Here is a 27750-nt window from a genome sequence, read left to right on the forward strand (position 1 = left end):
GAATTATGACATACGTTAACAAAGCAGCGCTTCCCTCTCCTTTGTCCTTCTAACAAGCTCAGAGAATACCTATTACCTATCCAGTGATAAGCGTTATCAGAATGCCATTTGGATCCCTGTTACCTAAGACCAGAATTTCACAGGTAACCTTCGCTATCATACACACTTCTCTCACACAGAAAATGTCTCTAATGGAAACACACGGCGATGTCACCGAATCGAACCCAAACAATGCATCGTGCAACTTCAATCGTCACACGTTTCTCCTGTGTACCTACAGGATAACAACAATTCCGTCTTTCCCGAGAACAGCGCTTACCTCTGCTCTACTACGGAAGCGTTACAAACTTCCGACTTCCTACATCCCAGAAGCCGTGCAAACAACATAAACTCAACGCAACTCAACATAGAGTGTTAGTACATAACCCAATATCAATAATCAATAATCAATAAGCTATTTACAAGCAATAATCACCAAACCAAAACAATAAAAACCATCATACTGCTACCAGAAAAACTGTTGCAGCGTGGAACATCAAATTCCCCCTTTGTCACAGACCAAATACCTCAACAGCAAATTCACTCATATACATTCATTGGTGGGGCCCACAACACCAATACTTACACTCCGTTGATCTGCTTCGCTAGAGGAATAAGCTTCCAAACGCTGACATGAAAGGAATACCTTTACCTTACTCTAAATACATTGACTTCAACCCTAAGATATTCCTCTCATAAGGAGATGAATCATTTAGTTCTCTATGAATTTAGTGATTAAACTCATCTGTCTATACTCTACTTCTTATCCTAATTCTTTTCTTCAAATAATCGACACAACACATTTGTCAATTAATCAAATATTCTTTATCTAAGAAATATTGCAAGAATCGATAGAAATCATTATTAGCATTGCAGAACATCATATTTACCTAATCTGGCTAAAAGTCGTCCGTCGTCCTCTAAGTCAGTCAGGTCGGGGAAAAATCTTTATTCAGCAAAGTTAGGCCGCAATTCAGTCTCTCAAAGATTCAGGATAACAGCTGTCCAGCAGTGTCACCATCCTCTCCGTCAGCATAACGTCACGAAATCGAGTTCGTCAAAGAAGAGCGTTAGCAATTTGTTTAATTCCCTACCTACTTTTATAATGAAAATAATGTCAAAAAGTATCAAGATCGGGGTTTAGAAAGTCCTGATTGGTCGACTTGGGGTTGCAGGGTAAAGTTCTCCGGGTGTCCGTGTGATGAACTCATCGCACTTGCTGGTTCCGGTTTTTAAATCGTTCATTGTTTTTGGTGCTGGCGAAGTTCCCGGAGAGACCTTGAAGGGTACATGTTCTCCTGGGGTCAGGTCCAGGCCACTGCTGCTGGCAGTGACGCCTGCGCACTTCACCCAGAACCTCGTGTTGTCAGGGCAGTCACGTTTAACGTCTCGTTCAGCCATCTTGTCTAGGCCGAAATGGGCAACTTAAGCAAAAGAAACACAAAAACGTAATTAAAACATAGAAATGGCTAATAAAATGTTATCAATTCGCTAATACCCATATGTGTGTGTAATTATCTAGCAGAAAGCAATACTCAAAGCGGTTTATACTCACTTAATAAAGCACAAAACACAAATACATCACCAAAGCAACATATATCATGCAATATTCTAATTATCTACTATTAGTATGCGTACACAAGTTAGTTTACAATTAATATAGCCATGCAAAGTGCAATTCCCATGTGTAATTCTTTTGTTAGTATGATTGATAAGTATTTCACTGCAAACCAATTAATAAGATTACTATTAGTTAATTATTCAGATTAATATAAACATGCAGAATAAGGGGGGTATACAAAATTACGGTGGCCCTGGCATAAGGTGACTAGTGTTAGTGTATTGAGCACCCATGATGTCTGTTGGTCACCTGGCCAAAAGGTGAGCATCCATTACATTTGGTGTGCATCACTAACATACTAAGGGATCTCTAGCATGCAATTGTGCTACATTGCTTGTGAATAAGTTTCTGTTCTTGCGGACCAGTACAACATAAAAGTACTTAATGAAACAGACAAATAGAAATTTCTGGCCAAACTGATGGATTTTCTGAAAATATAAAGCTAATGTTTGGGTGACAAAAAGCTATTTTAAAAAACAAAATTTGGAGCACATATTGCTGATGCTATTTCCTTGGTGCTAGAGGGCATCTGCTTGTACGTTGTTTCATGATTCACACAGATACAGTGGCGGTGCGTCCATCGGGGGCGTTGGGGCGTAGCCCCCCCGCCCGTAGCTCCGTAGCTCCCTCGGCGTTTCTAAACTTAAGTAAACTGAATCAGTTTACTAAAGTTCAAAGACGCCGAGGGAGAACCAACTGACAATCATGTCAGTCAGCATGATGTCGGACCGCCAATCCCCTTCAGAGTCTGAAGGGGGTGGGCGGTCCGGCGTCATGTTGACTGACATGATTGTCAGACCAGGGGCAACAGGCAGCAGCACAAGTGCGCATGAGTGGGGAAGGTGAGCGAATTTTCACCCATGCCCAGTCATGCGCACTTGTGTTTGCACTGGCTTGCGCATGCCCATTAGGAGCCCCTCGGTCTCCTAATGGGCAGGCGGCGGGCGTAGCGTAAGCTGTGCCCTCAGCCAATCCTGGCGCTGCTGGCAGCGCCAGGATTGGCTGAGAGGGGTTGGCAGGCCCCTCCAGTGCCGTTCGTGAAGGCGCCCAGGGGAGCAGAGGTCTGAGAGGTGGCGTGGACCCGTGGACCGGCTGTGAGGTAAGTTTTTTTTTTAAATATTTCATCCCCCCCGTGTGCGACCCCCCCCGCGAGCCGCGACAGGCATCATGATGGGTGTTGTTAGACCGCCGCACACAGTCTGTTTTAGCCCCAAACTTCTCAGCAGAGCCAGACACTTTCAAGCCTCTATGGATGCGCCGGTCTGGTTAAATTGTAAATCTTTTGCAAGATATTATGTCTCTGCAACGTTAATGGCAGCTGCAGAAGTATAATATGTAGGTTGTTTTAATTTCAGAAATATTTGGGGTGTATGTCGGATATTGTTAACTGGTCAAGGGGGTCTCCCTAGTTCAGGAAGACTTGGTGCTTTGCAAAGATAAGCTTCTTCGTTCGGTTTGGCGAGCCAGGAGAGAAGGACAAGTGAATTTACTTTACAAGAAGGGGATAGTTAGACCTTAAAAGTGTGTAATAAAATTACAAAAATCAGGTTGTTGCAACAAAGCTAAGATTATCTTCATAAACATACACCTAGCTCCGTCCCGAGTTCACCATTTTAAACCTATAAAAATGTTGTAGCTAAAGTTGCCGAGTGAAAGGGAAATAGTGATTTGGCAATGGTGACGCAATTTGATCAAGTAGAAAAGCCGAGATTCGACCCCGGTGGCAGGCTTAATAATGTAATCAATAGACTGCACGCAGTATATTTTTCAAGCATTATTGGTCAACGAGAGGGTCAGACATATGTCGGTCGATGAGACATGCATGTTTATCTTCGGAGTGCTGTAATGTTAGCACCCCTGGGCTTTGACAGATGCACAGATGCCAGCGATCAGTGGAGGAAGTGCGGTTGATTTGTTGTCATTGCCACATGAGCATTTTACATAAAAAGCAATAGATTGGGTTTGGAAGCATTGAGCTCTTACCCGTTGCAATAATATACATATATATTAACTTAAACTTCGTAATTTTTCATCTTCAGGGTATATAATGTTTACATGTCAATTACTGAATGTTTGAATACCAGTAGTTTAATATATACATTTTCGTGAGGGCAGGGAGGAGACATATGAGAAATATGCAATTTGTCTCACAGGCGCCTCTCTCAGGCGCAGGAAGGGAGGGAGAGAGGTGGAGCAAGGCAAAGAGGCAAAGCACATTTCAAAGGGGGTTGGGTGACAAGGTATTTTGTGCATCTGATTTTTGCCCACCCTTGTGTTGCTTAATTATTCCACACACTTCAGTTGACAATTAGCTGAGTAGCGAAAGATGATGTTTTGAACGCTGTTTGTGTTCATGCCATATTTAGAGCGCGGTCATAGTCCTCCAAGCGCTGTCTTGTTTACAGTCGGAGATGCCAATCCTAGGGAAAAGAGGATCCCATGTCCCAGGCCCTTCCCTCCAGTGCCTGATCTTTCAACTGTTGCTCATTTAAAATTCCAGTCACAACCTGTGCTTTAACCCCTTCGCTGCTAGGCCTTTTCCCCTCCTGTGCTAAGCCTTTTTTGGGCTATTTGGGGTAGTGCGCGCTTAGGCCCCTGTAACTTTTTGACCACAGTAGGTATCCATGCCAAATTTGCGTCCTTTTCTTCCAACATCATGGGTATCCTAAAGGTACCCTGGGTTTGTGGATTCTCCTAGAGGGTTCCCAGAAATTAGTCAAAATACAGTAAAATTGTGTTTTTTTGTGAAAAATGGGGAAAAGTGGCTGCAAATGAAAGCGTCTGGGTTTTTCTCTGCAAATGATATCAAAAAAGGGTTTGTGGGGCTGAAATCACCATTTCTCCAGCTTTTAGGGAATGACAGATTTTTGTCAGAAATCCAACATTTTTTACACAGTTTTGACATTTTTCTGGGACATACCCTATTTTTGCTATTTTTTGTGCGTTCAACCTCCTTCCAGATAATGGTAGAAATGGGTAGAAAAGCAATAATGGATCCTAGAAAGCTATACATTTTTGAAAAGTAGACAGAATTCTAAATTCAGCAAGGGGTCATTTGTGTAGGTCCATCAAGGTTTCTTTATAGAAACTAACAGGTAAATATAGGAAAAATTAAACATTTGTTGAAAAAAGCAGCCTTTTGAGTCAACGTTTTCACCTGTAACTTCTTCTAATTATAACATCTCTTTGAAAGCAATATACCGTTGCATCCGGTGGACCTTCCTGGTTGTGGGGATATATAGGACTTGTAGGTTCACCAAGAGCCCAACGAACCCAGAGTAAAAAACTGAGCAGCATTTTGTGAAGGTTTCTTTTTTTGTTCCAGGTATATAGCAATTATTGTGGGAAAATGTATACATGGAAAAATCGGTATGAAAGAAGCCTATATATTTCTGAAATGGGAACAAATTACAGAGTTTAGAAACAGTGCATATTTGCACATTTTCGAAATTGGGAATACTCATACTTGCATGACAATTATTGGTCATTTTTCAATGTTTTTTTTTTTTTTTACACAATGTCTTTCATTTGGAAGGGAGAAATGCATCAAAAATCAATAGGTAATAACAGTTGCTTTACAAATCTGAACTACCCTAAGTCTCCCGATAAAAATGGTATCTCACTTGTGTGGGTAGGCATAGTGCCCACGACAGGAAGTGGCTCAAAACCTAAGGTGAACACACCACATTTTCACACTGAAAATTTACACATTTTTTGCGAAGAGTCTAGCTGTAGTTTTTGAACCCTAGCCCTGCCGGCACCTAGGGAAACCTAGCAAACCTATACATTTTTGAAAACTAGACACCTAGGGGAATCCAGGATGGGGTGACTTGACTGCCTCCCACCATGGTCTGTTACCCAGAATCCCTTGCAAACGTAAAAAAGTGACAAAAAAACACATTTTCCCCACATTTCTGTGATGGAAAGTTCTGGAATCTGGTGGATCCACAAATTTCCACCCACCCCGCGTTCCCCAAAGTCCTACAAGAAAAATGGTATCTCACTTGTGCGGGTCGGCCTAGTGCCCGCGACAGGAAACGGCGCAAAACGCAACATGGTCACACCTCAATTTTGCAGTAAAAAATGACCCTTTTTTGGAAAAGTGACTAGCTGTAGTTTTTGAACCCTAGCCCTGCCGGCACCTACGGAAACCTAGCAAACCTATATATTTTTAAAAACTAGACACCCAGGGGAATCCAGGATGGGGTGTCTTGAGTGCCTCCCACCATGGTCTGTTACCCAGAATCCCTTGCAAACGTAAAAAAGTGACAAAAAAAACACATTTTCCCCTCATTTCTGTGATGGAAAGTTCTGGAATCTGCGTGGATCCACAAATTTCCACCCACCCCGCGTTCCCAAAGTCCTACGAGAAAAATGGTACCTCACTTGTGCGGGTCGGCCTAGTGCTCGCGACAGGAAACGGCGCAAAACGCAACGTGGTCACACCTCAATTTTGCAGTGAAAAATGACCCTTTTTTGGCAAAGTGACTAGCTGTAGTTGTTGAACCCTAGCCCTGCCGGCACCTAGGGAAACCTAGCAAACCTATACATTTTTGAAAACTAGACACCCAGGGAAATCCAGTATGGGGTGACTTGACTGCCTCCCACCATGGTCTGTTACCCAGAATCCCTTGCAAACGTAAAAAAATGCCAAAAAAAACACATTTTCCCCACATTTCTGTGATGGAAAGTTCTGGAATCTGCTTGGATCCACAAATTTCCACCCACCCCGCGTTCCCCAAAGTCCTACGAGAAAAATGGTACCTCACTTGTGCGGGTCGGCCTAGTGCCCGCGACAGGAAACGGCGCAAAACGCAACGTGGTCACACCTCAATTTTGCAGTGAAAAATGACCCTTTTTTGGCAAAGTGACTAGCTGTAGTTGTTGAGCCCTAGCCCTGCCGGCACCTAGGGAAACCTAGCAAATCTATACATTTTTTAAAACTAGACACCCCGGCGGAATCCAGGATGGGGTGATTTGACTGCCTCCCACCATGGTCTGTTACCCAGAATCCCTTGCAAAGGTAAAAAGTTAAAAAAAAAAAAAACACATTTTCCCCACATTTCTGTGATGGAAAGTTCTGGAATCTGCGTGGATCCACAAATTTCCACCCACCCCGCGCTCCCCAAAGTCGTACGAGAAAAATGGTACCTCACTTGTGCGGGTCGGCCTAGTGCCCGCGACAGGAAACGGCGCAAAACGCAACGTGGTCACACCTCAATTTTGCAGTGAAAAATGACCCTTTTTTGGCAAAGTGGCTAGCTGTAGTTGTTGAACCCTAGCCCTGCCGGCACCAAGGGAAACCTACCAAACCCATGCATTTCTGAAAACTAGACACCCGGCGGCCTCCAGGGAGGTATGGCTTGCGTGGATCCCCCAACGTTTCCTTACCCAGAATCCCCTGCAAACCTCAATTTTAGCTGAAAAAATCCCTTATTTCACACATTTTGGTGTGGGAAAGTTATGGCATCACCGGGCTCAAACAAATTTACCACCACCCAGCGTTCCCCCAGGTCTCCCGGTGAAAATGGTGCCTCACTTGTGTGGGAGGCCCAAGTACCTGCGGCAGGCAAGGGCCCAAACATTTTTTTGATAGACAATGTTGATTTCGCCTCACTACGTTTTGGGCCCTTGCCTGCCGCAGGTACTTGGGCCTCCCACACAAGTGAGGCACCATTTTTACCGGGAGACCTGGGGGAACACTGGGTGGTGGTAAATTTGTGTGAGCCCAGTGATGCCACAACTTTCCCACACCAAAATGTGTGAAAAAAGTGATTTTTTTCAGCTAAAATAGAGGTTTGCAGGGGATTCTGGGTAAGGAAACGTTGGGGGATCCACGCAAGCCATACCTCCCTGGAAGCCGCCGGGTGTCTAGTTTTCAGAAATGCGTGGGTTTGGTAGGTTTCCCTAGATGGCCGCCGAGCACCGGCCAAAAACCCAAGTGACCCCCCTTGCAAAACCAGGTGGTTTGGCGATAGGCCATTTTGATGTCGCCTCACTACGTTTTGGGCCCTTGCCTGCCGCGGGTACTTGGGCCTCCCACACAAGAGAGGCACCATTTTTACCAGGAGACCTGGGGGAACGCTGGGTGGTGGTAAATTTGTGTGAGCCCGGTGATGCCACAACTTTCCCACACCAAAATGTGTGAAAAAAGGGATTTTTTCAGCTAAAATAGAGGTTTGCAGGGCATTCTGGGTAAGGAAACGTTGGGGGATCCACGCAAGCCATACCTCCCTGGAAGCCGCCGGGCATCTAGTTTTCAGAAATGCATGGGTTTTGTAGGTTTCCCTAGATGGCCGCTGAGCACCGGGCCAAAAACCCAAGTGACCCCCCTTGCAAAACCAGGTGGTTTGGCGATAGGCCATTTTGATGTCGCATCACTACGTTTTGGGCCCTTGCCTGCCGCGGGTACTTGGGCCTCCCACACAAGTGAGGCACCATTTTTACCGGGAGACCTGGGGGAACGCTGGGTGGTGGTAAATTTGTGTGAGCCCGGTGATGCCACAACTTTCCCACACCAAAATGTGTGAAAAAAGTTTTTTTCGGCTAAAATTGAGGTTTGCAGGGGATTATGGGTAAGGAAACGTTGGTGTATCCACGCAAGCCATACCTCCCTGGAAGCCGCCGGGTGTCTACTTTTCAGAAATGTGTGGGTTTGGTAGGTTTCCCTAGATGGCCGCTGAGCACCGGGCCAAAAACCAAAGTGACCCCCCTTGCAAAACCAGATTAACTATTGTTCCTACAGCGTTAGAATTTTGGAATAATATTGCAATGAAAATGTGGCAGACATTTTGAGGTTTGCAGGACATTGGGGATAAAAAAACTTTTTGAATTCACAAGAGAGACAACACCATGAACTCCCATGGGTTTTCAACAATATCTACAGTTGGTGGATTATTCTTACATGGAAAGTGTACCTTGGCAGAGAAACTAAAGACAAAGATTCCTGCACAACCATCTATTCCTCAAACACACACACATACTGGTTGGATTGGCACGAGGGCGAGTCATGGTTCAGTGTATTAAATTTTATTAACAAAAGATTTCACAAAAATGAAATGCACTGTCGATAATTAAATTCACAAAAAACCAAACCAATGACTCACAGCTTGTGAGCTGTAAAGCCACGTCAAGGCACCAACCACTTTACAGGCCATTCACACACCTTGCATACCTGATACAAACAAGACCATTCGCACCACCAGGAACAAAAGCAACACATTACAAAAATCACAAAAAGGGACAAGGTACACCCTGCTTCAGAAAGACAAATATTACTGCACAGCCATCTAATCCGCAAGCACACACACATACTGGTTGGATTTGGCACGAGGGTGAGTGATGGTTCAGTAGATACAATTGTATTAGCAAGTGATTTCACAAAAATGAAATGCACTGGTAATAATTGAGAGGGCGAGAAACTGAACCATTGACTCACAGCTCGTGAGCTGTAAAGCCACGACAAGGCACCAACCTCTTTACAGGCCATTCATACACCTTTCATACATGTGAGACATACAAAACTATTCACACCGCCAGCCGCGGGCCCATCACATAACAAAACTCACACCAGCACACAGCGCCATTCAAGGGCTCATCACTTTCACACGCCCACATTCCTGACACAGCAACTACACAGGATGATGGATTGCGTGGAGTGGCACTCAGCTAGCAGTGTGTGTAGTGACCAGCAGAAAGTCACTACTCACACACAGCCAGCCGAGCGCCAGTCCACACACACCGCTAGCAGAGCGCCAGTCCACGCACACCGCTAGCCAAACACCAGTCCACGCACACGGCTAGCCAAGCGCCAGTCCAGGCACACCACCAGCCAATCGCCAGTCCAGCCACACCGGCAGCCAATCGCCAATCCACGCACACAGCCAGCCAAGCTCCAGTCCACGGACACCACCAGCCAAGCACCAGTCCGCACACACCACCAGTCCACGCACACCGCCAGCCAAGTACCAGTCCGCGCACACTGCCAGCCAAGCACCATTCCACGCACACCGCCAGCCAAGCTCCAGTCCACGCACACCACCAGCCAAGCACCAGTCCATGCACACCGCCAGTCCATGCACACCGCCAGTCCACGCACACCGCCAGCCAAGCACCATTCCACGCACACCACCAACCAAGTACCAGTCCACACACACCAACAGCCAAGCGCCAGCCTACACACACCGCCATCACATTTAGGATTTTTTTAGAAAAAAATAAAAACACAAACAAATCGCAAATAGATACAAATCTTCAAACACAAAATCAGCAACTAAATACAGTGCACTAACACCAACCTTGAAACAGAATCAAATTATCCAAAGAATACCGACCAGGCAGTTCACTTTACCACTCATGAAGGCTCCCAAAAATTATTTTGCGTGTGGTACGCTCTAAAACAAGCAGGGACACACAGTGCAGGTTGAGAAGGACAGTCGGGGCAGTACATACGACTCTCCTTCCACGTACCTCTTCGCCAACACTCTACATCTCCTACTGGGAAAATCTTTTGAGGGTGTGGGAGGAATGTGATCTGGAAAGTGGCGATCTTTCAATCTAGCAACATCCTCCACCACTCCAACTCTAGCCTGTTCCACTACAACAAGGCTGCCTATTACAGACTCCTGAAACTTAGCAAAAGTCATCTTTGACTCAGGGAAAGAATCCTGGAACACAACAAAAGCATTAAACATTGCCAAGTGGAAAAGATGGATAGCCAACTTCTTGTACCAAATATAAGCCTTACGAAGAGCAGTGTAAGGTTCCAACCTCTGATCTACTCTGTCAACACCACCCATGTGCCTATTATAGTCTAAAATGCACACAGGTTTGCGCGCTTCAGCGACCTGACCCCAAACAGTCACAGGTGCAGTGCTTTCATCATGGATGGTAGTCAGTATGTAGACATCTCTCCTGTCTGAAAACTTCACAGCAAGAAGCTCCTGGCAACGCAACGCACTGCACTGTCCCCACACAAGCTTTTGACAAACAAGTTCTTTCGGGAAACCTTTACGGTTAGAGCGGATTGTGCCACAAGCAAGAGTGTCCACTTTGGCCAATTCCCTGAACAGCCGCACACCAGTGTAGAAGTTATCTACATATAAATGGTGGCCTTTGTTAAAAAATCCTCTACCAAGTTCCCAAACAATTTTTCTCAGTCACTCCAAAAGTGGACGGACAACCAGGGAGGTTAATCCTGGATTCCTTACCGGTGTACACCCTGAAATTAGAGACATATCCAGTCCTACTGTCACACAGCATATACAGCTTTATTCCATAGCGTGCCCTCTTACTAGGAATGTATTGCCTAAAAACCAAGCGGCCCTTGAACAACACCAAAGACTCATCCACTGCAATTTGTTTCCCAGGAGCATAAATCTCAGAAAATCGATCAACAAAGTGATCAAGGACAGGCCTAATCTTAAAAAGACGGTCACACTCAGGGTGATCTCGTGGCAACGCTAAACCATTATCAACAAAATGCATCATCCGAAGCAGAAGCAAATACCTGTCACGACTCATGACTGCCGGAAAAATAGACGTTGCCATCAAGGGACTGCTAGACCAATATGAAGACATTGATGGCTTCCTTAGCAAGCCCATCAAAAAAGTTACACCCAAGAACTTCTTCATCTCTTCAAGATTTGTGGGAGTCCACCGGGTAGCTCTAGAGTGTGGCTTAAGACTGGCACTGTTGTCCCTCAAAAACTGTTCGGCATACAAATTAGTCTGCTCAACAATCTCTGCCAAAAACACATCGTCCATAAACAACTGAAAAAAATTTACCGGCAAAAAGTTTTCAGTATTCACTCTACACCCTGGAACACCAGTAAACTCTGGCAATGCCGGCTGCACCATGCCAGGGGCAACCCAGAGGTCATCACTTTCAAAGGGAAGCCTTGCAGCCCCAGCCTGCAGCCCAGATGCCTCTTGCCGCACTACACCAACGGGAAGCCTTGCAGCCGCAGGCTGCAGCCCAGAAGCCTCTTGCCGCACTACACCAACGGGAAGCCTTGCAGCCCCAGGCTGCAGCCCAGATGCCTCTTGCCGCACTATCGGCACATCAGTCTCCTCCTCTGACACAGGCACTTCATCCGCACTAAGAGTATCTTCATCATCCGATGACTCCATACGGAGAGAAAACTCACTGCCAGAATCGTCCCCTGCCTCCTCTCCCTCAGATGCAGAGTCAGTCTCTGAACCATGGTCAGAGGAAGACTCAAACAGCAAACCAACAACCTGCTGAGCAGTAATCCTGCGGCTAGCCATTATACTTACTAAGATAGAAGACTGCACAAACAAGTCAACAACAACCAACAATGTGCAAACCAAGTAAGTAAAGAAATGTGTACCTTTATCACAAAGATCAATGTACTCAAAAACTATACAATTCAATTACAAGAGACAGCTGCACTCACCAGAAACCAACTCTGGAGTGACACTGCAAAAACCACTGATATCCAACTAGAAAGATGAAAAAAAACAAATTACTCAAAAGACAACAAAATACACATCGAGCACCAATGCAAAAAGTTTTTGACACTCAAAAAACAAACATACTGCTATTATTACACCATTTGCAAAAAGAATTCATGCAGAGAAATCAAACACATTTACATTGTACAAAAAAAGTCTCTTACCAAACTACACAAACAGCAGAACCACCAGTAACAAAACGGCAAACTGAAAAGAGCAAAAGCCTTCACCTAGAACAAAACAAGTAAAAAAAAAAACATTACAATTGCAAGTCACAAAAAATATAACAATAAACATTATAACATGCTATGTTACTACCCAAATGGTCAATCGGGTTGTGTGCCAGGTGGGGCAGAAAACAGCAGGAAAAAAAAAGGCTACTCTGTCCCGGGGCGGGTGGGCCAAATACATATTATAAAAATTGCACCCTGGAAGCGACACTTGCCAAAGGGGTCACTTCCATTTTTATTTACACTAATTCCCTGGTGTCTAGTGGGCTTTTCTGCCCCCCCTGGGAGCAGATGCTGCAAAAAAACAAAACCGATCTGCCCCCAGAGGGGGCAGAAAAGTCTTTTCTCACTAATGGGGGCCCAGGAAGCGCCCCTTGCCCAAGGGGTCGCTTCCTTTTCAAGTAAAAGCATCCCTGGTGTCTAGTGGGCTTTTCTGCCCCCCGTGGGAGCAGGTGCGGCAAAAAAATGAAACCGATCTGACCCCAGAGGGGGCAGAAAAGTCTTTTCTCACTAATGGGGGCCCAGGAAGCGACCCTTGCCCAAGGGGTCGCTTCCTTTTCAACTAAAAACATCCCTGGTGCCTAGTGGTGGCATTCCTGCAGCACGATCGCGACGCTGTGCGTGATCGTGCTGCAGGAATGCACTGTATTGAGACATCAGGGGAGAGGAAATACTCTTTCCTCTCCCCGATGCCTCAATCAGAACGAAAATCACCCCCGCGGCCCCGCCAGCCAGCGAAACTCACCGTCTCCTCCCTGGGACGCCTGGAAGCAAATGGCTTCCAGGCGTCCCAGCGCTGCCTGATGACGTCGGCACGCGCTGTGCGCGCTGACGTCATGGGGAAGCGTGGGGGGGCTCGGGGGTGGCAGCGGAAACTCTTCCGCTGCCATCCCCCTCTGTGGGGGCACGATCGATGCCCCAGGGGCTGTGCTCATGACGGAACGGTTCCGTCATAAGCACAGCCCAACCGATGCTCATGACGGAACCGCTCCGTCATGAGCATCGAAGGGGTAATAAAGTTATTAAAGCAGTGGCGAAGCTATTACTAATTAAAGGGTCGAGTTTTTCAGGTGAGGAGGAAATTTAAAGAAAGGGCGCAAAACGAAGTGGCATGTCCAAGATCACACAGTTCTTGTCACCCGGGGAGACGAAGGCTGAACGTTGGTTCCCTGGCTCTGCCGTCATCGTTTTAGACCATTGTGTATATCAGGTACGACGATGAAGCACCGAGATACAATGCTATTTGTGGTTATGTGTGATGTAAAAGATTAATACCAGCAATAATACCATTTACGTATGATTTTAGACTCCCTGGTGTAAATTGTATTTCAACTGTGACAATTGTTCTTGCTGAGTCTAACAGATACCAAGAGCACCGCAGGCCATTTGTTGTGTCCCGGGTCACGAGCATTTGTCGTAGCGGGTAAATCACAGCAAGGGGAGATGTGTGGCTGGCTCGTCTACTCTCCGTGCTCCAAGTCCACTGCACGTGTGGCAAAGTCTTTTATTAAACAGCACACTTCAGTAATGGACAGTGAATGAAAGGGAAATACAAAGGTGTGTAGGTACTCAGTGACCAAGAGTGTCTTTGTGTTATTGAGAAGTGTTGGCACTCTCCCATCAAAAGTATTGCACGACCCTCACTCAGAGAAATCTCTCTTGGAAGCTGATGCATGTTTTCTACACATAGCGGGTAGCATGCTGCACAGTGGGGAATGAGTGGTAGGCAGGGTGTATTGTTGGGATCTTGTGTGGGGGAGAGTTTTTTTGTCGTTTGTGACAGATCAGAGGGGCCTGAGGACGCGTCGCAGGACGTAGAGTGCGATGAAGGAGGTGGTTGAAGATAGAGTGCTGTGGGATATGGGTGCATTTTTGGCAGGTAGATACGGTTAGCAGCCCCTTAGTATGATGGTTTTATTTAAGTTTTCTGGAGGGGTGCATGAGTGCACAGGGAGAGGATGGAGACGAACAGATTATTATAAGGTCCCAAGTAGAGCAAGGGACAGAGCGATGGATACGAGATAAAGTTAAAGGCAAAAGTGAAACAGATAGGAGAAGGAAAGACACAGCGACTGATGCAGAAGGGGCACAGAGAGCAAAGGATCTAGGAGTGGTGGATAAAGGCAATGGGGGTTAGGGGGGATGGGCACAGGGAAGAGAAAATGTACAGAGGAGTGATCCGCAAGGGCATGTGGAGAGGCAAAGACACAGAGGTGTGATGTATAAGGGCAAAGGGAGAGCAAAGACACCGAAGAGTGATATGTAAGAGCACAGGGAGAGCAAAGACACTGAGGAGTGATATGTAAGGGGTCTGGGAGAGCAGAGACAGACAGGAGTGATATGCAAGGGCACAAGAAGAGGAAAACAAACAGAGGAGTGATATGCAAGGGCACAAGAAGAGGAAAACAAACAGAGGAGTGATATGTAGTGACACGGGGAGAGCAAAAACACACAGTAGTGATATGTAAGGGCACATGGAGAGGCAAAGGCACAGATGAGAGATATGTAAGGACGCGGACAAAGGAAAGACACACAGGAGTGAGATGTAAGTGCACAGGGGGAGCAAAGATACAGATGAGTGATATGTAAGGGCACAGGGAGAGCAAAGACACATATACTGAATAAGCAGCTACCTATGTTATATGATATCTCTTTATTAATGTAATAACTGCACTTTCAAAATTGCTTTATTAACCTTCCTGCTTTCTCAAATTTGCTTGAAAATGCACCATTTGTCCCCTCTTTTTCTGCGTAGGTTGTTCCGGCTCGCTCGCTACGCTCGCTCGTTGCGCTGCATTAGGACAATAATTTTACGCCTCACCACTTTCAAATGTCACCAGCCGCCACTGCACAGATACCCTTCATTATATATATGGAGAGATCCTATGATTACATTTCTATCAGTATTGCTGTGTGAGACCAGACCCTGCAAGATTATCACTACCTCAAAGTATGTCTGCTGTCTGAACCTGTAACGTCTCCGTATCTAAGGGGTAGCTCTGGTTTCTGAGCTTGTGATGTCTGTCTTAACTGACAGATAGCCCTTTGACAACTAATTTGCCAACCTTTCCACCCTGTCACTTGCATGTAGGTTATGAGTTATACATGACGGCAAATCTACTTTGAAAGGGAAGGAGGGGGAAATATAAGGAAATCGAAGACAGAAATGAAGGAAAGTGAAAAAATGTATGATTCTGAAAATGACCTTCAAGATGGATGGGGACAAATTGAAATTGCATATGAAATTATTAAAAAATCTGAAAAGCCTAGAGTTAGGAAACTAGACCGAAAATGCTCCACCTTGTTACTGAGAGGAAGAGGATTCTTGTCTGGCACACAATAAACGTTTATGCATATAAACTGCTTATACAATCTATGGGCCTTATTTAGTTTGGCAGATGGGTTACACAAACGTGAGGGATATCCCATCTGCTGTATTACACGTACATTAAATGCTGCAGCACTTGTAATATAGTGAATGGGAATATCCATCAGATTTGTGATGAATCATCCCATTCAGCAAACTCTAAATCAGGTCCTATGTCTTTTTTAGTCAATTAATTTACAAACTGCGCTGTAAAATGCACAGTGCGGCTCTGTCTTCAAACCTTTACTTGAGGAATGTTGATAGTCAAAACTGTAAGAGAAATATTGATGGTTTTGAACCAAGAAATATTGGAACTAGAAGATAAATTGGAAGAGCATGACGTCTTTAGAGGATGCAAAACAAAGATTAGAAAGCCTAAGCAGTGAGTTACATGACTTTGAGGAATATCTAATAAAAAAAAAGACAGACAAGTTAAAAAAAGATGTTCAATGGTACACACAAGAAAAAGCATATCCATATCTGAAAGCAGACTATTATCAGGAATGGCTACAGGAACCTGAGGTCCAACCCTCTAGATACAAACAGAGGAAAAAAGTTTTAACTTTTTCAGATACCAATCCCTCAGAATCAGAAGGAGAGGCTTCCCATGCATTTGAGGGGTCTAATTCTAACTACCAATCGCAAAGAGGCAGGGGAGGAGAACATTATCAGTATCACCAAGCACCACCGCCTTTTTTAGCGAGAGGTCGGAACAGGGGCGAGTCAGATTTCAGTGGCAGGACAGGGGAGGATACCAACAGAGGGACCCTCCACCTCCTCAAACGTATATGAGTACCCGAAATCAACAGTATTGGAGGTCCTAAATAGCACTGTTAATCCAGGGACCATTCCTATTTTTAATTTGTCTAAACAGTTCCTCAATCAGGATGAAATATCGGTAATTAGTAATGGCTTATCGTTTGTACCTAATACGTTGTACAACACATTCCAAATGAACCATGCTATGTTTGCTTTCTTCAGAAAGATTCGCCTAAAAAAATATTTTTCCCAACAAGAGACAGGTGATGAGGAGATTAATCACTCTGGGTGCAAGCCAAGATCAATTTTTACTCCCACATTGGAGATGGTGGGGCCAGAGATGATGATCTTTGAAAAAGGAGTGCTTAAGGAGATACATATAAAAGCAATCCTAATCTGACACAGAGAGGAAAACATTAACCAGACTCCAAAACACCCCGAGCATAACAAGAAAACCTTGTGATAAAGGTGGGGGGATAGTGATTATGGACACCCTAGAGTATAATAACAAAATCTTGCAGATTCTGGCAGTAACGGAGCATTACAGACCAGTGAAGGTGTCGTTTTTGAACAGACTGAATAAACAAATTATCACTAATGAAGCTTTAGATAATGATCTTATTTGCACTAAGGAACATCAATTTTGAAACAAATCAAATCCGGTTAGGCCAGCAACGTAAGATGCACAAACGTTTTGAAAATCCTCCCCTGCGCCCTATAGTATCTTCAATTAATTCAAGCACTGAACCATTGTCCAAATGCATTGACGCATTTATTTGTCCACTAACAGCGAATTATAAGTCGTATATAAAGGGCACGGGTGACATCATTAGGAGGATTGAACATCTCCCATTTGATCCCAATCATGAGATTTTGGTTACATTAGATATAGAGGCGCTGTATACAAACATAACTCAACAACAGGCAATTGAAGCAGTAGCAGCCCTCTTAGAGAGAACAGCAGGTGACAGACTGGACCGTTTCATCTTGGAGTGCCTAGAAATAGTCTTGAAAAACAATTTTTTTGAGTTTCAGGGAAAGACTTACCATCAAATCAAAGGGACCAGTATGGGCGCTTCTTGCGTCCCTATTGTAGCCAACATATATATGGGCGAATACGAACTTAAACATATTTTTTAATATGAGGCCCCATATTACGAAAAGGTCAAAACGTGGCAATGATTTATAGATAAAACACACAAGATGATGGACGGAATGTTGCACATTGGCAAAACATTCACCCCCAGTCACAGATCTGGGTTTAATCCATCGATATTTTGCTCACCACGCCACCCCAGTTCAGACATGGCCATATGCAAATCAGTCTTGACCCTGTGCCTCATGGGAACAGTCCAGCCCGAACTGCCAAGCCATGTCTTCCCTGGACCGGAATCAAGCAACCTAAGACCGGTTTCGGCGTTTCACCCCTCTTCAGCCAGGATAGCTTGACTCCAGTGGCGTAGTGAGCACGGGACCCACGTCTGGGCATACCCTTCCCACATAGGGCGAACAGCAAAACACACAAGATGATGGACGGAATGTTGCACATTGGCAAAACATTCACCCCCAGTCACAGATCTGGGTTTAATCCATCATTATTTTGCTCACCACACCACCCCAGTTCAGACATGGCCATATGCAAATCAGTCTTGACCCTGTGCCTCATGGGAGCAGTCCAGCCCGAACTGCCAAGCCAGGTCTTCCCTGGACCGGAATCAAGCATCCTAGGACCGGTTTCGGGGTTTCACCCCTCTTCAGCCAGGATAGCTTGACTCCAGTGGCGTAGTGAGTGTACTGGGGTGAATGTATGACATTGTTCTACATTCTGTCCATCAACTGTTGCTTTTGCATTTGTCACCCCAAGTGGGACGGGTATGCTCAGACGTGAGTCCCGTGCTCTCCATGCCACTGGAATCAAGCTATCCTGGCTGAAGAGGGGTGAAACCCCGAAACCGGTCCTCGGATGCTTGTTTCCAGTCCAGGGAGGACCTGGCTTGGCAGTTCGGGCTGGACTGTTCCCATGAGGCACAGGGTCAAGACTGATTTGCATATGGCTTGGTTCAAACTGGAATGGCATTGCGAGCAAAAAAACGATGGATTTAGGCCCAGATCTCTGTACCGGGATGAATGTATGACATTGTTCTGCATTCTGTCCATCAACTGTTGTTTTTGCATGATTTACAGATGACATCTTTTTTATTTGGGAAGGTGAAAAACAGACTTTGCAGTCATTTATCTTGCGGTTGAACGCAAGTGACAGTAACTTGAGATTCACAGTGCACTACAGTAGAGAAGCTGTGGAATTCTTGGATATAGCTATTTCCAGTCACACAAAACAGATACAAGTCAGCTTCTTTCGGAAATCCACAGCAAAGTGTACCATTCTGAATCATGATAGTTATCATCCCAATACTCAGACAGACTCCATTCCTTTCGGAGAATTTTTGAGGATCAGACGAAATTGTACGAACATCAAAGATTATGACAAATATGGGGATGAGCTAAAAGAGAGACTCTCACAGAGAGGATATCCTAAACGCCTCATTAGGACAGCATTCAAGAGAGCACAATAGTATGATCGAGATACCCTCTTGGCAGGTACAACAAGACTGAAACAAGAGAACCTGGCCTGTGTTATTAATCACTCGACCCTTAATTATAAGGTCAAGAGAATCTTGGATAAAAATTGACACATTTTGAATACACTAGAGGATCAAAATATCTTACGAAAACCTATTGTGGCATACCGTAGGAATGCTAACTTAAGACAAACTGGTCCATACGAGAAGCAGAATCAACATGACTCAGACTCAAAGAACTATCACAGGTTTCCTAGCTATAACCGGCAACCACCTGTGTGGCATGTGACTCAGCATTGGTCACGACCCAGTGGGAGTACCAAGGAAAGGGAGGAGCACTCAAGGACTTTACCAACTGTAAGAGTAAAAATATAGTATATCTTATTCTTTGTCCGTACCACCTAGTGAGTTCAGAGTACGTTACTCTGAAGACAAATCAGCCGCTAGAACCTGGAAGATAACATCACCTATGGTTCAACATTGAATAGAATTCAAACATAAAGAAAGTGACTTCACATGGCTCATACTTGAGAAGGTGAGAGTGTATCCTGGACAAGAAGAAACACAGGTGCGGAAACGTAGAGAAACCTTTTGGATTTTAAAGCTTGACTCTGTCAAGGAAGGACTAAACAAGGAAATTGTATGGCAGGTCACATGATTTGATAGTACCTATATCATACACAAAATAAACCCTACCGTCAGGCCAACATCTTGAGTCATGGGAGTCATTTTTCTCTTTTTCCTTAGGACTTAAGAAGGGTAACAACTCATATAGAACCCCACACCCTGTCCTTTCACCTATGGACATGCTGGACATACCTATGCATAAATAAAGCAATCTATTTTCATCTTAAGATTCAGCATGGTCATGTGTCACCTTATTTGTATTTAAAAAATATATATATATCATTATTCAAATAAGAAGATGGCTCTTATTGGATTCTAAGAAATCCTAACACATCCTCACTACCGGATGTCATTATTGGGTGCAAAAGAGGGAGAAGACCAAAATACAAATAAAAAGGGATAACAGCTCTTTTTTTTGTATTTCACAATTTAACCAGTTCAAGATGTATAACATTTAGGAGAAAAGCATAGAAATTCAAAGTGGCAGACTTTCAAACATGGCACCCATTTCAGCATGTAAAAACTCGTATATATGTGATAACGCGTAAGCCTCCGTTTCAGTCACGCCCACAACACTAATGCGGAAGACCGCGCTTGAGCCGCGTCTCATTATGATAATGCAAGAACCACCACGTAAGGAAGCCTCGCGATAGTTACGGCATAGTCAGCGAAAATCGCCTTTATTTAAGGAAGGGATTTCCAAGTAGAGAACACAGGGAGCAGCAGAGATCGCTACGCCGCATGAGTTACACTCTAGGTAAGTAAACAGAGGAGACTGCCATGCAGGGGGGAGGTATTTTCTCCATATTAAGCATGTTGGGCCGGTAGACACCGGGATCCCGCTTCTGCAGCGTAGAAACTCGGGGCATTTAACATGTTAGACACGCTGGTTAAGAGTAAACAAAGGATAGCTAGTTTCAAAGTTTGTTGTCTGGACAGAATTGTGTCAAACACGCAGGCATATTAGAAAAGTTTATATATTGAGTACTCTACTGATTAAGTAAAGACAACTCTTTGAAGTATACCATCAAATATGAATCAAGCCCCATATGCTTGTTTTTTCACTTTTCTGCGCATCTAACGAAATGAACAGGCGCTGCCAGTAAGTCCTCTGGTAGAGGATACCCATACAATCAATCGATAAAGCCATTCAATACAAAAGAAAAAGTAGACAAATATCAGCATATGTAGTCCCTACCTAGAATAGTTAGACTGTGTATATAGTGAACATCTCTCTACAATTTTGCTTTCATTTTATTTTATTTTATTACAGAAAAGGAAAAAAAATAGAACAGCGAACTGCGTTAGCCCCCGCATTGGAATGACCAGAGCTCATCCAACTTGTGTTTAAAATCGGAGCTTCTCAAATTGAAATGAAAAGGATGCACTTCGAATTTTGTACTAGGTAAACAACACCACAGACAGGTCTAGATAGATAGATAAGACTTTATTTCGGATATTTTTCAATCCATAAAAGTACACATCAATAAACAGTTCATATTAAAAACATCACATTAATTTACAAAATCAATCACAAAAACATACAATACATGAATTCCATAATAGAGTGCAAAGGCAAAACAGTGCAGGAAAAAAAGTGCATTAGTGCAATGGGCTACTGATAGTTCAGAAGAAGTTACATTTACTCATCTAAGCATTTTCTAAATCTTAGTGTTAATTTTAAAAATTCTAACACCTGGAGGACACTATCCGAGTGCAGCAGCTGTAAATACATAAAGGCAGGTCTAATTTGTTTAAAATTTAATTTCTTTAAAAGTGTAACAAGGTATCGCCTACGGGGATATTCATAAAATGTACATAAAAACATAAAATGCAGCATATCCTGTGGAGACTTCCCGTCGCAGCCACAGGGAGCTGAAGGTTTCTTAAAAATCTCTGACGTGGGTCTAAATAAGAGAAGATGGAAAATGTTAAACCTGAATCGGGTCAGCAAAAATTTCTCATATGAGGTAAAGGGGCATGTTAGATACTTTTCCATAGAGTCACAAGTACTCAGCATAATATACTTTCTAACATTAGGTTTTATGAGCTCAACTTCATCTCTTACGACCATACATTTCATAGAGAAAACTTTTTTAATTGCTGCTACATCACCCTTAACTATATCCCTCGGTTTATCAAACAGATTCAGGCAGCCAAGTTTCAAAAATTGGGACTTCAGGTATTTAAGCCAAGGTACACACATGGCATGATCAAGTGATATAAGATCTTCCACTATCAGATGTGTTAAAGGAATTTCATCACTTAACCATAGTTTTACCCAGCATAACAAAGGTTTTAATCCGACAATGCCGGATAAATACTGGCAACCAAGTTCTTCATGTGCGATTAAATTCGAGGTACTGCCTGGGACACATAACAGGCGTTTTAAAAATTTATTTTCGACTATTTGTAGTTGTTCGCCATTTATGTAGCCCCATATCTCACTACCATATACTGCAGTGGCTATGGATTTAGAGTTATATAATTTCATCATAGCCACATTTGGTTTATTCCCCAATTTAGAGGCAATATTGAAGATGGAGGCATTGACTCTAGTCAGGTCTAATTTTTGAGGTCATAAATAATTACACAGACCAGTAATTACTCTTTCTCTTCTTTTAACCTCTGATAAAAATAGTTATTGACAGCAGCTGCCCCAAATGACTTCCTAGGGCTCAGGGATCACTAACACTCCGGCTGGAGTGTATTGATATTACAGCAAGAAATAACAGGTAATTACATGTAGAGTATCATGCACGAAGGGAAAAGGGGTACTATCACTATTGATTCTTTTTCTCTTTCCTCTTTTTGAATAGTGTTTGCTTTTAAATTGGGCACTATTGGTCTCTTGAATCTCTTTCCTTGGCAAGTAGCAGATATAATGAGAATCGAATATCTCTACTTTACCTCACTTTTGTCCTTCGGAAGAATCTCACTAGTGAAGATTTCTGTGACACTAATGGTGAGAAGTATTTTCATTTTTTATAAGGAATTTTTCAGGGGCAAAATAGTGAAACTCCAGGGTCAAAACTCATGATGCAATTTTTGTTTCCTCTGTTCAACATTGTGTTTTTAGATTCCCCACGGTTTACCTTTAAAGAAAAAAGAGATAACAAAAGAACTGATAGGTCCTGATGAAAATGGAGTTGATGTTTTATATCCATTGAAACGTACGTCGACCTGAGAGTATGATGTACCAGCCATCAGCATAGCATTCGAGGGTTATTAATCTTACCCCGAGTTTTGTTTCATCTGTGTTTGCGATGCTGTACTGGGCAGGATGAGTGTGCGTAGTATGAGTCAGTGATACGAGTATGGATTTTATGAATGAGGTGTAAATGTGGGGTTAGTATTTTCGGATAGCAAAATTGAGGTTTGTTTCTTGAAGAGAAAAGACTTAAAGAATGTGTGTACAAATCATGAGTGTTTTTTCTTTGCACAGACTGAGATCATCTTAAAAAAATGTACTATTGAAACTTGTTGAGATATGGCCAAGAAACAGCATTGGTTAAAGAAAATATGATAAAATAAATTAAGATTGTTATTTGATTGCCTTTTTATATAAGTGAATAATGAAATAAAAAATAAATAAAAGCTTTTTTATGAAACTTAGACTTGTGTGTGGAGAAATCATGAGTCAATGACCCGTTCCTATGCTTTATATTTATATTAGCAAGCATTAAAGTAAGTAAGGTCATGTGGGAGGTTGTTTATTAATTTTTGTTCTCTCTATGGACTGTACTTATCATGCTCATTGTTTTTGTTGTGCTTCAAAAAAACTCAATAAACAAATAAAAAAAAAAAAAAGTTTTCCTAGTACAGGGAACTCTTGTAGTGGAACAGAATGTCACTTTCATTGTGGTAACTAACTCTAAAACAAAAAGCCTTTGAGCAATAGAAACCAAATCCAGCATATTAGCATGCACCTTTCTCTAGTTCGTGGTTTATGTCCACATCTAAAAATCAAGATGCGCAGCAGTGGCAGTAAAGTAACATATAGTTTCCCTATTCAGTGTTAATCCTATGCTAATAGTTATAAATAGTTGTTCACTGGTCTCTGTCATACATAACATAAGTAATAATAATATGTTTATGCTTAGCACTAAGTGGCTCAGATTTTGCAGTTTCTGAGCACTGTAAATAACAGTAGCAACTATTACCTTATATCATGATGCTCATTGAGAGTATAAGGTGTATTGCACTGCGCATCATTGAGCATATCTTTAAAGATTGCACTGGGTGAACAAGACATAATAAGAACCTTCCTTGCAAGGATTTATTATTCGACCTCTACCTATCACACGTCCCCATTCTACTTAGAAAAAAGGAAACAGTATTAAAATTAATCGGTGTTTACGCAATATTTGTGGTTAATTGGCAGGCCTAGCAGCAGGTCACAGCGGGGCCAGGAAGGCACATGATGACCTGCAATTCAGGGGGCCCCAAAAAAGTGGGGTCCTGGGGACTTGGACACTATGTCCATGCCTAATATCTCTCCACCCAAAAAAGGGAAATAAACCGTTGCAAATAAAGAAGACGAAGAGTGTTGATGGGGACATCTGACTGACCGTAATCAAATCAAATCAATCAATAATAATTGTATTTGTTTCAGACCTCAACTGAGGCCAACAAATACAATTTCATAAAAAAGAAGATGTTAGATTATATTCTTAAAAACGATTTAAAAAAAAAACTCTTTATAAGAAAAAACAGGTTAAAATAGTTTGTGGTCCGCACGAACAACATACAATAGTTAAAACTATTAGATTTGTGATCTTTTAAAAAAAATATCTTTAAGAAACTCTTTCAAAACTTAAGCAAGCTGTAGCAAACCAATTTATTGGTGGGAGACTTAGACATCTTGATTAGATCTTGAGTTAAATAGCGTTGTCTTGAACGGATTGGCTTTATGAATCTACGCCGAGCCTCTACCAATATCGGATTAGGACAAATTAGTAATACGTGATAGAGATCTTGTGATCTGCCGTTGCACAAGTCACATTTGCTTAAAGAATTATTTGGGGCGTCCCATCTGGAGGAATATACTTTTAAAGGGAGAATACCTAATCGCAGAAGAAGGATGCAGCGCCTGACACTGTGCTCTAACTAGAACTGTAGATAGTGTTCGGGGGTTTTATATACTGAGCTTTCCCCAAAAATGTTGTAATGCTTTAATTGGATACAATATTCTTTATCCATTTCATAGCTTATTCTCTGTGACATATGTTTTAAAAAGAGCTTCAGGTTCGCTGGAGACCAGGCCTGCAAAAGTGCAACAATGCATTGTGACACCTCAAGGACTTTTATACGGTTCCTATTGAAGGTGTACCGAGACGCTTCATCTCTAAAAGTCTCCAATATTATTATATATCTTAATGTGCCAGGAACTGCATGAAAGAGATTAAAGGCCCACCTTATGATATTGGAGACAACTCAAGCAAATGTGCTCGTTAGATAGAGCTCAAGGCGTAAGGCTTGTACGGGGACTGATTGGGATACTTTTAACAGATTCTGAAGAATGATCCCTTCCTTTACTTTTATCGATTGCCATGTTTCAATTTGTGTATATTCCATAGCATAAGATAGAATCGGTGGGATTTTCATGCTGTAAACCTCCAGCAAGGATTTAAAATGGTAAAATCTCTGTAGTGCCCCGACATGGGAGTCTGCCTTTCGCTCTAGATGTTGGTGATGGGAAGTGTCCTGTAAATTATGCGAAAAGATACGGCCCAAGTAGACTTATTCTTTCACTATCTCAATTGGGATACCTCCCAATTACCTTTCACATGGTTAAGATTTCCTTCTGCCACTAAAAGGTAAGATTTTGATGTTAGATATGTTAGAGACCAAGACATTTTCTTTTGCATATTGGTGAAGTTCATTTGGATTTCATTGCAAGCCAATTGGGGTACGATCAAATATTACAATATCATGAGTGTACATTAAGCAATGGAGATCGTGCTGTGCTAATTTTGGTGGGGATTTCTTAATTTGGGAAGAGCGCCCCGGTCGATCGCTTTTATAAATGGAAAATAATATGGGTGCTAGTAGGTATCCTTGTTTCAAGCCATTCATCATAGGGATTGGATTGGTTAAGCCCTTTTCTCCCCCCATTTGAACTCTACACGATGTTGCCTTGTGCAGGGAGATAATTACTGTAAGAAGATCAGTGGGAACCCCTAAACAGTCTAGCTTTTTCCATAATGTCGGTCTGTCCACGCAATCATAAGCGGTTGAAAAATCGATAAAAGCACAGTATAGTATTTGTGAATTTAACATAACATATTTGTCAAGGAGAGTCTGAAGAATGGCGATGTTATCCGACGTTGAGTGTTTTGGGCGGAAAACACACAAGATGATGTGCAAAATAATGATGGATTAAACCCAGATCTGTGACTGGGGGTGAATGTTTTGCCAATGTGCAACATTCCGTCCATCATTTTGTGTGTTTTTCTGTTCGCCCTATGTGGGAAGGGTATGCCCAGACGTGGGTCTCGTGCTCACTACACCACTGGAGTCAAGCTATCCTGGCTGAAGAGGGGTGAAACCCCGAAACCGGTCCTAGGATGCTTGATTCCGGTCCAGGGAAGACATGGCTTGGCAGTTTGGGCTGGACTGTTCCCATGAGGCACAGGGTCAAGACTGATTTGCATATGGCCATGTCTGAACTTGGGTGGCATGGTGAGCAAAATAACGATGGATTAAACCCAGGTCTGTGACTGGGGGTGAATGTTTTGCCAATGTGCAACATTCCGTCCATCATTTTGTGTGTTTTGCTGTTTTGGGCGGAAGCCAGCCTGTGTCATAGGAATCCCATTATTCGAAAATGTAGTCTTTTGGATGCTCCAAAATGCATGCTGCAGAGATCTTTCAGGCGGCATCAAGGATGGCTATTTGTCTATAGTTGAATGAGTTCAATCTTGAGCCTTTTTTTTGGACATGTACCACTATGCTCCTTCGCCAAGATTTTGGTATTTTCCCAGTCTCAAAACTGTGTTGTAAGAGTGGGGCTAGAAATGTACTCCACTGACAGTAAGAATGGTTATATACAAGAACAAGTTTTTTTTTATTGAAAAAAGTTTATGTTCTCTTTGGAACATTTTCTATATTTTTTGGCCCCATTGCAATTGATACTTTTTTGAGTGTTTAAATATTTCTAGTCCGACACGGATGTAAAACCCAGTGCAATTATGTATTTATGCATGCTGTCCTAATTTTTTTTACAGGAGCACAAAGCGTCAATGAAGCGACTGCCGGTGGAAGAGGCAGAGTCATCCAGTGGTCAGTGAACACTTGAATATCATATAATCTAAGTGTTAAGTGCTTATTTTGTTCTATAAATAAAATGTGAATAATCCCGGGGGCAATGAAAGGGAAGTTATTTGCATGTTGATAAACAGTTGTAGTACTGTGCAGATCTTTTTACTTTTACTGCCCTGCCACCATATTACGCCAGTGGTGCCTGTGTAAAGTGTGCAGAGACATCCAGGGCATTTGCAAAGTGGTTATCAGCATACCATTATTAGCATACCATTTAAAGATCACAGTGAGAGGCCCCGTGTGGATTCCAAATAAAGAGTAGGAGTTGTGCCATGATTCATGAGACACAAGAACTTTGATTGCATACCAGCCTCCATTTTAATGAAGTTCAGTTAAAGACAAGCAGGGATCGGCTGATCTTGCATTATAGAATAAACCCTTTTTGGTCCTGAGGAGAACCGCAAAGCAGCAAACTCGGGGTTCGAAACGCGTCAACCTTTCTTTTTAGCCAAACAAGTGTAAAAATCAGCCCCTTGATGGTGCACCTACAATTGGTGGAATATAGAGATGAATTGTTTAGTTTGTCAAGGCTACACCTTGGAGTAAATTAGAAATGATTTCCTGTTTGGCTTTCTGTTGTAATTGATTTTGTTGTAATCTTGTTGCAACTGTGTTAGTAAGTGTAAACACTGAGAAGTATTTGTTTGTTGGCATATTGGTGTGTGAGTGGTCTGAATGAACGGTAGTGGTGACATGTGTGAATGGGATTGAGAGAGAGGCTGAAAGTTG

General features: G+C 43.0%; 1 protein-coding gene across 3 annotated transcripts in view; it reads left to right on the top strand.

Annotated features, from left to right (window-relative positions):
- The window catches only part of LOC146822634 (uncharacterized), a 1280275-nt gene that overhangs the window by 318533 nt on the left and 933992 nt on the right, over window positions 1-27750 (top strand). For all 3 annotated transcript variants that reach the window (XM_085606818.1, XM_085606816.1, XM_085606817.1), the window contains one exon: window positions 26928-26982. In XM_085606818.1, coding sequence (XP_085462944.1) covers window positions 26928-26982 — 55 coding nt within the window. The remainder of the gene's footprint in view (window positions 1-26927; window positions 26983-27750) is intronic.

This window comes from Triturus cristatus, chromosome 5_2, assembly GCF_964204655.1.
Source record: "Triturus cristatus chromosome 5_2, aTriCri1.1, whole genome shotgun sequence".
NCBI classification, from domain to species: Eukaryota; Metazoa; Chordata; class Amphibia; order Caudata; family Salamandridae; genus Triturus; species Triturus cristatus.